The sequence below is a fragment of the Hemitrygon akajei genome, chromosome 10, assembly GCF_048418815.1.
Source record: "Hemitrygon akajei chromosome 10, sHemAka1.3, whole genome shotgun sequence".
In the NCBI taxonomy this organism is placed as follows: domain Eukaryota; kingdom Metazoa; phylum Chordata; class Chondrichthyes; order Myliobatiformes; family Dasyatidae; genus Hemitrygon; species Hemitrygon akajei.
In genome coordinates, this window is record NC_133133.1 from 37,705,671 (window position 1) to 37,718,031 (window position 12,361).

The 12,361-nt window shown below is 41.3% G+C and overlaps 1 protein-coding gene across 1 annotated transcript in view; it reads left to right on the forward strand.

The window, feature by feature from the left end:
• gab3 (GRB2 associated binding protein 3) overlaps window positions 1-12,361 on the forward strand; it is a 134,259-nt gene that overhangs the window by 104,662 nt on the left and 17,236 nt on the right. Inside the window, exons 3-4 of the mRNA XM_073058039.1 lie at window positions 7,297-7,525; window positions 10,621-11,081. Of these exons, the coding sequence (XP_072914140.1) occupies window positions 7,297-7,525; window positions 10,621-11,081 (690 nt within the window). The remainder of the gene's footprint in view (window positions 1-7,296; window positions 7,526-10,620; window positions 11,082-12,361) is intronic.

Consider the following 12,361-nt stretch of genomic DNA (forward strand, 5'->3'; position numbering starts at 1 on the left):
AAGAAGTTTTTCCTTAACTCTGTCCTAAATGACCTACCCCTTATTCTCAAACCATGCCCTCTGGTACTGGACTCTCCCAGCATCTGGAACATATTTCCTGCCTCTATCTTGTCCAATCCCTTAATAATCTTATATGTTGCAATCAGATCCCCTCTCAATCTTCTTAATTCCAGTGTGTACAAGCCCAGTCTCTCTAACCTCTCTGCGTAAGACAGTCCGGACATCCCAGGAATTAACCTCGTGAATCTATGCTGCACTTCCTCTATAGCCAGGATGTCCTTCCTTAACCCTGGAGACCAAAACTGTACACAATACTCCAGGTGTGGTCTCACCAGGGCTCTGTACAAATGCAAGAGGATTTCCTTGCTCTTGTACTCAATTCCCTTTGTAATAAAGGCCAACATTCCATTAGCCTTCTTCACTGCCTGCTGCACTTGCTTATTCACCTTCAGTGACTGATGAACAAGGACTCCTAGATCTCTTTGTATTTCTCCCTTACCTAACTCTACACCGTTCAGATAATAATCTGCCTTCCTGTTCTTACTCCCAAAGTGGATAACCTCACACTTATTCACATTAAACATCATCTGCCAAGTATCTGCCCACTCACTCAGCCTATCCAAGTCACCCTGAATTCTCCTAACATCCTCATCACATGTCACACTGCCACCCAGCTTAGTATCATCAGCAAACTTGCTGATGTTATTCTCAATGCCTTCATCTAAATCGTTGATGTAAATCATAAACAGCTGTGGTCCCAATACCGAGCCCTGTGGCACCCCACTAGTCACCACCTGCCATTCCGAGAAACACCCATTCACCGTTACACTTTGCTTTCTATCTGCCAACCAGTTTTCTATCCATGTCAATATCTTCCCCCAATGCCATGAGCTCTGATTTTACCCACCAATCTCCTATGTTGGACCTTATCAAATGCCTTCTGAAAATCAAGGTACACTACATCCACTGGATCTCCCTTGTTTAACTTCCTGGTTACATCCTCGAAAAACTTCAATAGATTAGTCAAGCATGATTTGCCCTTGGTAAATCCATGCTGGCTCAGCCCAATCCTATCACTGCTATCTAGATATGCCACTATTTCATCTTTAATAATGGACTCTAGCATCTTCCCCACTACTGATGTTAGGCTGACAGGACGATAGTTCTCTGTTTTCTCCTTCCCTCCTTTCTTAAAAAGTGGGATAACATTAGCCATTCTCCAATCCTCAGGAACTGATCCTGAATCTAAGGAACATTGGAAAATGATTACCAATGCATCCGCAATTTCTGGGGCCACCTCCTTTAGTACCCTAGGATGCAGACCATCTGGACCTGGGGATTTGTCAGCCTTCAGTCCCGTCAGTCTACTCATCACCGTTTCCTTCCTAATGTCAATCTGTTTTATTTCCTCTGTTACCCTATGTCCTTGGCCCATCCATACATCTGGGAGATTGCTTGTGTCTTCCTTAGTGAAGACAGATCTAAAGTACTTATTAAATTCTTCTGCCATTTCTCTGTTTCCCATAACAATTTCACCCAATTCATTCTTCAAGGGCCCAACATTGTTCTTAACTATCTTCTTTCTCTTCACATACCTAAAAAAGCTTTTGCTATCCTCCTTTATATTCCTGGCTAACTTGCGTACGTACCTCATTTTTTCTCCCCGTATTGCCTTTTTAGTTAAGTTCTGTTGTTCCTTAAAAACTTCCCAATCATCTGTCCTCCCACTCACCTTAGCTCTGTCATACTTCCTTTTTTTTAATGCTATGCAATCTCTGACTTCCTTTGTGAACCACTGTGGCCCCTTTCCCCCCTTTGAATCCTTCCTTCTCCGGGGGATGAACTGATTTTGCACCTTGTGCATTATTCCCAAGAATACCTGCCATTGCTGTTCCACTGTCTTTTCTGCTAGGATATCCGTCCATTTAACTTTGGCCAGCTCCTCCCTCATGGCTCCATAGTCTCCCCTGTTCAAATGCAACACTGACACCTCCGATCTGCCCTTATCCTTCTCAAATTTCAGATAAAAACTTAACATATTATGGTCACTACCTCCTAATGGCTCCTTTACTTCAAGATCGCTTATCAAATCCTGTTCATTACACAAGACTAAATCCAAAATAGCCTTGTCCCTGGTTGGCTCTCGTACAAGCTGTTCCAAGAATGCATCCCGTAGGCACTCTACAAACTCCCTATCCTGGGGTCCAGCACCAACCTGATTCTCCCAGTTCACCTGCACGTTGAAATCCCCCATAACTACTGCGACATTACCTTTGCCACATGCCAATGTTAACTCCCTATTCAACTTGCACCCAATATCCATGCTACTGTTTGGTGGCCTGTAGACAACACCCATTAGGGTCTTTTTGCCCTTACTGTTCCTCAGTTCTATCCACACAGACTCTACTTCTCCTGATCCTATGTCCCCCCTTGCAAAGGACTGAATCTCATTCCTTACCAATAGGGCCACCCCACCCCCTCTGCCCACATTTCTGTCCCTACAATAGCACATATACCCTTGTACATTCATTTCCCAGGTCTGATCTCCCTGCAGCCATGTATACTGCAGCCAATTATACTGGGAATATATAGAAGGTTATAAGTAAGTAAAAAAAACTCTTGGTTACTTTCAGTTTTCTTGCATTTTCAAAATACATCCAATCCTTTTTTGGTCTAGCATCTTAGCCTGTGATGAATTTGTGCAGTGACTGTGAATGTACATCGTAATCCTTGTACAGTAACTTAGTTTTGGTGCCCCCTGGTGGACAAGTCTAAAATAACGCTATTTCTTTTAATTTTACTGAATTTATTTATAAAGTTTAGCAAATGTTAATAAATTTGAGTTTTCAAGGATACATTAAAGAGCCATTCTAAGGGTTTCAGCTTGATTAGTCAGCAAATAGAAAGTAAACTGGTGATGTCTGATAATCATCCACAAACCACAATCAATGATCCACAATCAACACCAGCTCCATAGCAAAGAAAGCCCAGCAGCATCTCTACTTTCTGCGAAGGCTGAGGAAAGTCCATCTCCCACCCCCCATCCTCATCACATTCTACAGGGGTTGTATTGAGAGCATCCTGAGCAGCTGCATCACTGCCTGGTTTGGAAATTGCACAATCTCGGATCGCAAGACCCTGCAGCAGATAGTGAGTTCAGCTGAGAAGATCATCGGGGTCTCTCTTCCCGCCATCATGGACATTTACACTACATGCTGCATCCGCAAAGGAAACAGCATTATGAAGGACCCCATGCACCCCTCATATAATCTCTTCTCCCTCCTGCTGTCTGGGAAAAGGCTCCGAAGCATTCGGACTCTCATGACCAGACTATGTAACAGTTTCTTCCCCCAAGCTATCAGAATCCTCAATACCTGAAGCCTGGACTGACACCTTGCCCTACTGTCCTGTTTATTATTTATTATAATGCCTGCACTGTTTTTGTCCACTTTATGCAGTCCAGTGTAGGTCTGTAGTCTAGTGTAGCTTTGCCTGTGTTGGTTTTTTTTATTACGTAGTTCAGTCTAGTTTTTTTGTACTGTGTCATGTAACACCATGGTCCTGAAAAACATTGTCTCATTTTTACTATGCACTGTACCAGCGGTTAGGTCGAAATGACAATAAAAGTTGAGTTGACTTGACTTGAAACTGTATTGCAGAAGAATGTAAAACCAATGTTCAGAGAGGGGTTTCCTTCAGTTATAATGATTACAAAGTTCCTATGCAAAATAGTTTTCTATGTTCAATAAACTTTTAGTTGCATAAATCATTGCTCAGATATGGTTTAGTGTACATTTAACCCATGCCACAACTAGTTTGCAAATGCAAACACGAGGAAATCTGCAGATGCTGGAAATTCAAACAACACACACAAAATGCTGGTGGAACGCAGCAGGCCAGGCAGCATCTATAGGGAGAAGCAATGTCGACGTTTCGGGCTGAGACCCTTCGTCAGGACACACAACAAAGGGTCTCGGCCTGAAACGTCGACATTGCTTCTACCTGTAGATGCTGCCTGGCCTGCTGCGTTCCACCAGCATTTTGTGTGTGTGGTTTGCAAATGTTTTCTTTTTCTCATTCAGTCATATGGATCTCAATAGTTTAATACTGACTGAGCATAAATGTCCATCCAGTTTGTAATTGGTTACACTTTGCAGTATTGTTTTAAATTAGGTGTTAATTTGGGAAAATATGTCCAGAAAATATTTTATCAATTGAGTTTCTAATAAATGAGAACCACTTGTTAGAAAGAGAAGCATTATCAGAATAGATCCAGTGTTCTAGATGTAGAGGGAAGGGTGAGCCCATGTCTCACAGCCACCAAAGCACATCCTGAGGAACTGCCCCTCTACTCAGTGTCATCTCTGTTTCTGTCCCCGCAGATACAGCCTGACCTGCTGAGTATTTCCAATGCTGTCTGCTTTTATTTTAGATTTCCAGTATCTGTATTTTTGTTTATTTTCAATTAATTTCCCTGTGCTTGAAAGGTCACATTTAGCTATTCTTGAACTCCTGTCCTCTGTGGAGTGAAGATGCTCACACAAAGTCATTTGGCAAGGCAGGATGTTCAAGGATTTTAAGCCGGCATTGATGAACAAGCACTAATAAGACATTGGAGCAGAATTGGAACATTCGGCCCATCGAGTCTTCTCTGCCATTTGATCATGACTGATCCATTTCCTGTCCAACCTCATTTCTGCCGTCTCCTCGTAACCTTTCATGCCCTGACTTATTAAGAATCTAGCAACCTCCACTTTAAATACACTCAAGGACCTGTCCTCTTCAGCTGCCTGTGCCAATGAATTCTACAGATTCACCACCCTCTGGCTAAGGAAATTCCTCCTCATCTCAGTTCTAAATGGATGTCTCTCTATTCTGAGGCTGTGCCCTCTGGTCCTAGACACCCCCACCATAGGAAACATCATTCCCACTTCCACTTAATCTAGGCATTTCACCATTTGATAGGTTTCAATGAGATCCTACCTCATTCTTCTAAATTCCAGCGAGTACAAGTCCAAAGTCATCAAACACTCCTCACATGACAAACCTTCCAATCTTAGAATCATTTTCATAAACCTCCTTTGAACCCTCTCCAATGTCAACACATCCTTTCTTCGAAAAGGGTCCCTAGACTGCTCAGAACACTCTAAGCAAAGCCTCACCAGTGCTTTATAAAGCCTCAGGATTACATCATTGTTTTTATATTCTAGTCCTTTTGAAATGAATGCCAACATTGCATTTGCCTTCCTCACCACCAACTCAACCTGCAAATTATCCTTTAGGGAATTCTGCACAAGGTCTCCCAGGTCATTTGCACCTCAGATTTTTAAATTTTCTTCCCATTTAGAAAATACCCCATACTTTTTTCCTTTAACCAAAGTACATGACCACACACTTCCCAACACAGTATTCCATCTATCACTCCTTTGTTCATTCTCCTAATCTGTCTTAAGTCCTTCTGCAGTCTCCCTCCTTCTTCAACACTACCTGCCCCTCCACTTATCTTTGAATCATTCACAAATTTGGCCACAAAGCCATCAGTTCTGTCATCCAAATCATAAATATGTAATGTAAAAAGAAGCAGCTGCAATACTGAAATACCCTGCAGAACATCACTAGTTACTGGCAGCCAATCAGAAAAGGCTCCCTTTGTTCCCACTCTTTGCCTCCTGCCAATCAGCCAATGCTCTATCCATGCTAGTGTCTTTCCTGTAATACTTTACTTTATTGTCACCAAACAATTGATACTAGAGCGTACAATCATCACAGCGATATTTGATTCTGCGCTTCGTGCTCCCTGGAGTACAAATCGACGTAAATATAATAAAAATTTAAATTATAAATCACAATTAGAAAATAGAAAAGGGGAAGTAAAGTAGTGCAAGTCAGGTCCAGATACTTGGAAGGTACGGCCCAGATCTGGGTCAGGATCCGTTCATCAGTCTTATCACAGTTGGAAAGAAAATGTTCTCAAATCTGGCCGTATGAATCTTCAAGCTCCTGAACCTTCTCCCAGAGAGAAGAGGGACAAAAAGTATGTTGGCTCGGTGGGTCGAGTCCTTGATTATCCTGGCAGAACTGCTCCGACAGCATACGGTGTAAAGTGAGTTCAAGGATGGAAGATTGGTTTGTGTGATGTGCTGGGCTATGTTCATGATACCAGGGGCTCTTACATTATCTTGTTAAGCAGCCTCATATGTGGCACCTTTTCAAAGGCCGTTGGAAATCTGAGTACACATTGTCCACTGATTCTCCTTTGCCTATCCTGTTTGTTAATTCTTCAAAGAATTTCAAAAGATTTGTCAGACAGGATTTTCCTTTAAGGAAACCATGCTGACTTTGGCCTATTTTATCATGTGCCTCCAAATACCCCAAAAACTCATCCTTAAAAACTGACTCCAACATCTTCCCAACCACATAGGTCAGACTAACTGGCCTATAATTGCTTTCCTTCTGCCTCCTACCCTTCGTAACAAGAGGAGTGACATTTGCAATTTTCCAGTACTCTGGAACCATTCCAGAATTTAGTGATTCTTGAAAGATTATTACTAATACCTTCACAATCTCCTCAAATATCTCTTTCAGAACCCTTGGGTGTAGTCTATTTGGTACAGATGACTTAACTACCTTCAGTGTTTTCCACAGTGAAGGCTGATGCCAAATACTCATTTAGTTCATCTGCTATTTCCTTGTTTCCCCTCACCCCCACCCCCCATTACTAACTATCCAGCATAATTTTCCAGCGGTCCAACACCTACTGTCACCTCTCTTTTATTCTATATATATATCTGAAAAAATGTTTGGTATCCTCTTTTATATTATTGTCTAGTTTACCTTCATATTTCATCTTTTCACTCCTAGTGTTCTAGTTGCCTTCTGTTGGTTATTAAAAGCTTCCCAACCCTCTAACTTCCCTCGAACCTTTTGCTCTGTTATATGCCCTCCCTTTTGCTTTTATGTTGGCTTTGACTTCTCTTGTCAGCCATGGTTGTGTCATCCTTCCTTTAGGACATTTCTTCCTTTTTGTGATGTATCTATCCTGTGCCATTCAAGTTGCTCCCAGAAACTCCAGCTATTGTTGCTCTGCTGTCATCCCTGCTAGTGACCCCTTTCAATCAACATTTGCCAGGTCCTCTCTCATGCCTCTGTAATTCCCTTTACTCCACTGTAATATGTCCAGGTCGGGTTTGTGACTTGTGGGTTGGGGAGGTTGAGAAGGATGGTGATAATCTTCCCACCAGCTATGTAACTAAGAATGTTCAGTGTGCAGCAGAATAATAAATATTTTTCTTTCAGATTCCCTTGGCAGTTCTTCTCCAACTACCTCCTCATCACTCCAACCATCTCCTGCTGTTTCAACTCATACACAGCAATCGGCGAGTAGAGACCAGTTTCCCTCATCTCAAGATTCTGGTACTGAAGCTGGCTCTAGGAGAAGTGAATCGGACTCCACACTGTCTGCTTCCATGCCTCTGGATTATCTTATTTTATCCCAATGCGAGACCAAATCAATAGATACTGCCAGGTAAAAGATTTGGAAAGACTTCACAAATAAAGTTGTTGTATAGAAGGCCACTGGCCACCAATGAGTTTATTTATAAGGAAACCTAGCCACTTTAACCACTATTTTTTTTCTTTAGATGGTTATCAATGTTACTCATTTCCTATACATTCTATGCTGTCTCACTTTATTTAATTCATAGAATGCTATGCAGGCATTTTATCATTTAAGCTGATACAATTGCTGCCAGAATACCAATGAATACCAGCAGTCGACTATTTCTTCTAATTTTCTGTCCTCTGCTGTTACACTACTGATGTAGTTCTTCAGGCTTTATCATTTCTGATTTCTTAACTAGTCTATATTACTCAAATCCAAATTGTGAATAATTGCATGAAGTTTCTCCGTTGGGGATTTCAGAACTCTGACTTCTCCTTTTCTTGGCAATGTATTGTCCAACAGCTTCATCGCTAGCAATTGTAAATGAGAACCTGGGCTGACTTTTGCTTCCCTGAGCTCAGGGCAGTGTTGCCTTTTCTGCAGAAGAGGCATAAGTCAGTCAGCTCCATTTCGCTCTGAACAGAACCTGCTCCGAATCAGCTTGTAAAGGGTTCGTATACCCATAAAGGCCACAAGTCATTTGCAATCTTACCATGTTATTGAGGGACAGAGTTTTCATTGGTGCTGAGAGTTTTTTATAGTGAAATCTCAACTATAGGGTGTCAATACTGAGTGTTTGATTATCACTTTATTGTCACACACAACGAGGTAGAGTGAAAAGCTCGTCTTGCGTACTGTTTATACAGACCAAATCATTACACAGTGCATTGAGGTCGAGTAATGCAGAATAAAGTGTAAACTGAAATTGCCAAAGCACAGTGACCAGGCAGAGAACCTTTCCAATATACTTCCATTTCTACAGGTGCCAGCCACTGGCTTTTAGGAAGAATATGTGCAAAGGCTGCAGTAGGTCGATGAAGAAAGGAATAAAGAAACTGCTCTTCTCCGAGAGGCATAGGCTCTCATTTCTTCATTGCTCTGCCTCCTTGCAGCTGACACACAAAACGATGAAGTAGGGTAATAGGACCCAGGAAGGGGCCTTACTAAAGTCTGGCAGGAAGCTTCACTGTACCTACTGTGAGTTGGCTGATCAGAGCACTGCGACAGCTCTCTCCAGCACAGTAATTGGCTTTAATGGGCTTGGTCTGAAAAAAAACTAAAGGTTTCCTGCCTTTGATCATTGTCCAATGAATTTCCCAACTCCCTACCCCCTGCCATCTTGTGTAAAAAAGAAAATGGAAACTTATTGAAGTGAAGCAGACTTCTGGCTCATGTAATAGGGGTTTCTTAATATAACTCACTTTCTTATATAACACCAGGTTAATCAAATCAAATCAGTCCTAATGCTATGTTGCAGGTGAATCTCTCCCTCTCTCCTCACTCCTCTCCTCTATCTCCCATCTCCCCTCTCCCCTGTCCTCTCTCTCCCCCTTCTCCCTTCCACCTTCTCCCTTACCCCTCCATTCCCCTTCTCCTCCCCCTCCACCCCTCTCCCCACTCTCCCCTTCTCCCCCTCTTTTCCCTCTCACCCCTCTCATCCCTCCTCTCTCCACTCTCTCTCCACTCTCTCATACATGATGATTAAAGACATGAAACTGAAGGCTCAGCATATGTAGAATTTTACTTAGTGCTGTCTCCTTCAAAAGAAAGTAAGAGAAAATTGTTTAGATGCAATACTAGGTACTAAGCAACCGTAGTGTAAAAGGTTGCACAAGTGACCATACTAATTGCAATGATAATTCCAATTCGTTTTTTGGATCCATGTGAATCATTGATTGTGAAAAGGATTTTGTATCATATTTCTCTATTTTTATGATAAAGGTTCAAAAAAGATTCAATGGCTCATTTTTTAATCAAAATATACAACTCTGAAATTCTCCCTCTTCGGATAGCCACAAGACCAAGAAAGAAAAAAATGACAGCATGATCATCAACCCCCAAATCTCTCCTCCACGCACAAAAGTGAGCAAAATGGAACAGGCGCATTGACCAGTTTTTGTTCATTTTTACCAATAAATGTTCCATAAAATAATTTGGTAAAGCCTTCTGATTTGAAGAAACGTTGCCTGAAATGATACTGTACAATATGGTCAGAACTATCTTGTTTCCAGTAGCTACATGGTACTCTGATCAGCTTTTCTTATGGCTGTGGGTTGAAGTTCTGCATTAGGACTTCTGAACAAAATTGAGCTGACTGTGCAAGAAAGTACACGTGGTGCATTTTTCTCTTGAAGAAGAACGTTTATCTCTGTTCTGGTGAATTTTTCTCTCCCAGATTGATTACAGATCTCCCATCTCATAGAACACAGAACATAGAACGTAGGATATAGAACAATATAGCACTGGAACAGGCCCTTCAAATTGCAGTGTTGTGCCAAACCATTTAAATTATAATCAAATGGGCAACAAAACCATGCCATACTGCCTACACAATGTCCATATCCTTGCATTTTCCTCACAATGATGTGCCCATCTAAACATCTCTTAAAAGTCCCTAAAGTATTTGTCTCTATGACCACACCAGGCAGTGCATTCCAGGCATCCACCACTCTCTGAATTTACTCCTTGAATTTACCCCCTTCACCCCAAATGCCTGCCTTCTAGTATTGGACTTTTCTACCCTTGGAAAAGATACTGCTTGTCTACTCAATCTATGCACGTCATTAGCTTCTACACCTCTATTATATCTCCCCTCAGCCTTCACCACTTCAGAGAAAACAACCTAAGGTTGTCCAACCTCTCATTATAGCTCACATCCTCTGATCCAGGCATTCTGGTAAAGCTCTTCTGCACACTCTCCAAAGCTTCAAAATCCTTCCTATAATGGCGTGACCAAAACTGCATGAAATACTCCAGATGTGGCCTAATTGCAGTCTAACTGGAGCAAAACATCTTCCTGACTCACCTTTGTTCATGAGCTCTTGGCATCTGTGAAATGCCTCCATTATAACAGCCTCTACATTTACAATTAGGGTACCTGATATGTTTAGAGCCATTTCTGAGAATCCTGATAACAACACACGATATACTTTCTAAATCAGATAATTTTCTTTTTGCAGAAGCAACAGTTGTTCTCCATGTGATAAATCGTTTGATCATTCCTTTGAGTTGCCGGGATCAGAAGATGTTCAAGAGAATCTACAGCCCAAGAGCAGCACCCCAACACAGTTGTGTTGCAATGTACCAATGTACAAAAACTTGCAGGATTCGCAGATGGTCATCCTTCCCAACCAAGATCACAGTGGACCTTCATCTGCTTCTTCATCTCCATTGTCCGTTTATTCATTCTCACATATCTTTAACTTTGACAAAAACCACAATACATTACCCTTTGGGGTAACAGGGATTCATCTTTTATCAAACACCCCACCTCCACGGCCACCAAAGCCAAACCAACTTACTGACCGTGAAAAGACACACAAAGTGGTTGAGAATGGAGATGGTGCCTATGCTGTGAACCCAGCTCCAGTACCCAAAAGAATCCCTCTTTCAAGTCTGGAGAAAACAAGATATTGGAGAGGTAATATTCATGCATAATGTTTAGTTAATTAATCTGTTAATATTCCCAAATATTCAGAGATAATCCAAAAAGGCATGCTACAGTTTTTAATGCCTGGCATTGTTTTATATATCATACCCAAAGAATCTCTTGCTAATAAACCAGCTTCTGCTCCAAATGCTGTGTCAGTCAGAACAAACCTGATCTTTTCCAAGTTCTGTAGACTACTTGACCCTAAAATGATCTTCTGACTGCTATATTTCTTCCATTGCAAAGATTGTCTCCAGTAAGTTGCCTCACCTGGCCCCACCCTCTGCTGAAACCCTTATCCAGACATATGTCACTTTGGCTACTCTTGGGATTCTTATGTGCAACTTTTCCTTGTCTGATGTCCATCAACTAAAGTTGTCTTTTAATGCATTCTGATGGTAAACAGTAGAAGATCATGTTGGCTCTAAGGGAAATCCACTTCCCCACTTATTTCCCTATAATCTATTCTCTCACACAAGCCCATTAAAATACCCCCTCTTTGTGAAACAATGATGTCTTTTTCTTGCTCTCCACTGACTGCACCTGATCCATTGTTTCCATTCTCAATGACCAATGATCAATTCGAAAATTGTTCACATTTTTTCTCGATGTCTCTGTAAAGGGTCTTGAGATATTTCTCTGTGTTAAAATGAGAATCTTGCTGTAGTTATTCAGTTAAGAAGAAGGCATTCTGCATAGTCATTTATCACTTCCAACTTCCCTTGCCTTATTCAAGAAAGAGATTGAGAGATTGAAAAGAGGTAAACACTTTCTTGTGCCTGGAGCACTATTCAATAAAAAGAATATGGGTCAAATGTGGACAAATAGGACTTGGTTAGAAGGGTATTTTGATCAGCGTAAATGAGTTGAGCCAATGGGTCTGTTTCCATTGCTGTATGAATCTGTGACTCTGTATCACTTTGCTACATTAAAATGTTATCCTTCGTCCCCTGAATATACAAATATCTATCAACCTCTTTCTTGAATAAATTGAGTGCCTGAGCCTCAACAGTTCTCTTTGGGAAAAAATTCCAAATGTTTTGGTAAAGAAATATACTTTGTTCTCGGTCTTAAATATATGACCACTTCGCTTAGATTCCAAATATCTCCCTGGGACTTCAGCAAAATTGTTGTTGTTCACCCTTGAACTGACAGGATGACTATTAGTGGTATATTTAATTGAAGAGATGAGTAGTTGAGGTGGAAGGGGAGGATCACAACCATGTCTAATTATGTTTACATTTATGCTTAACAGACAACACAGTAATACC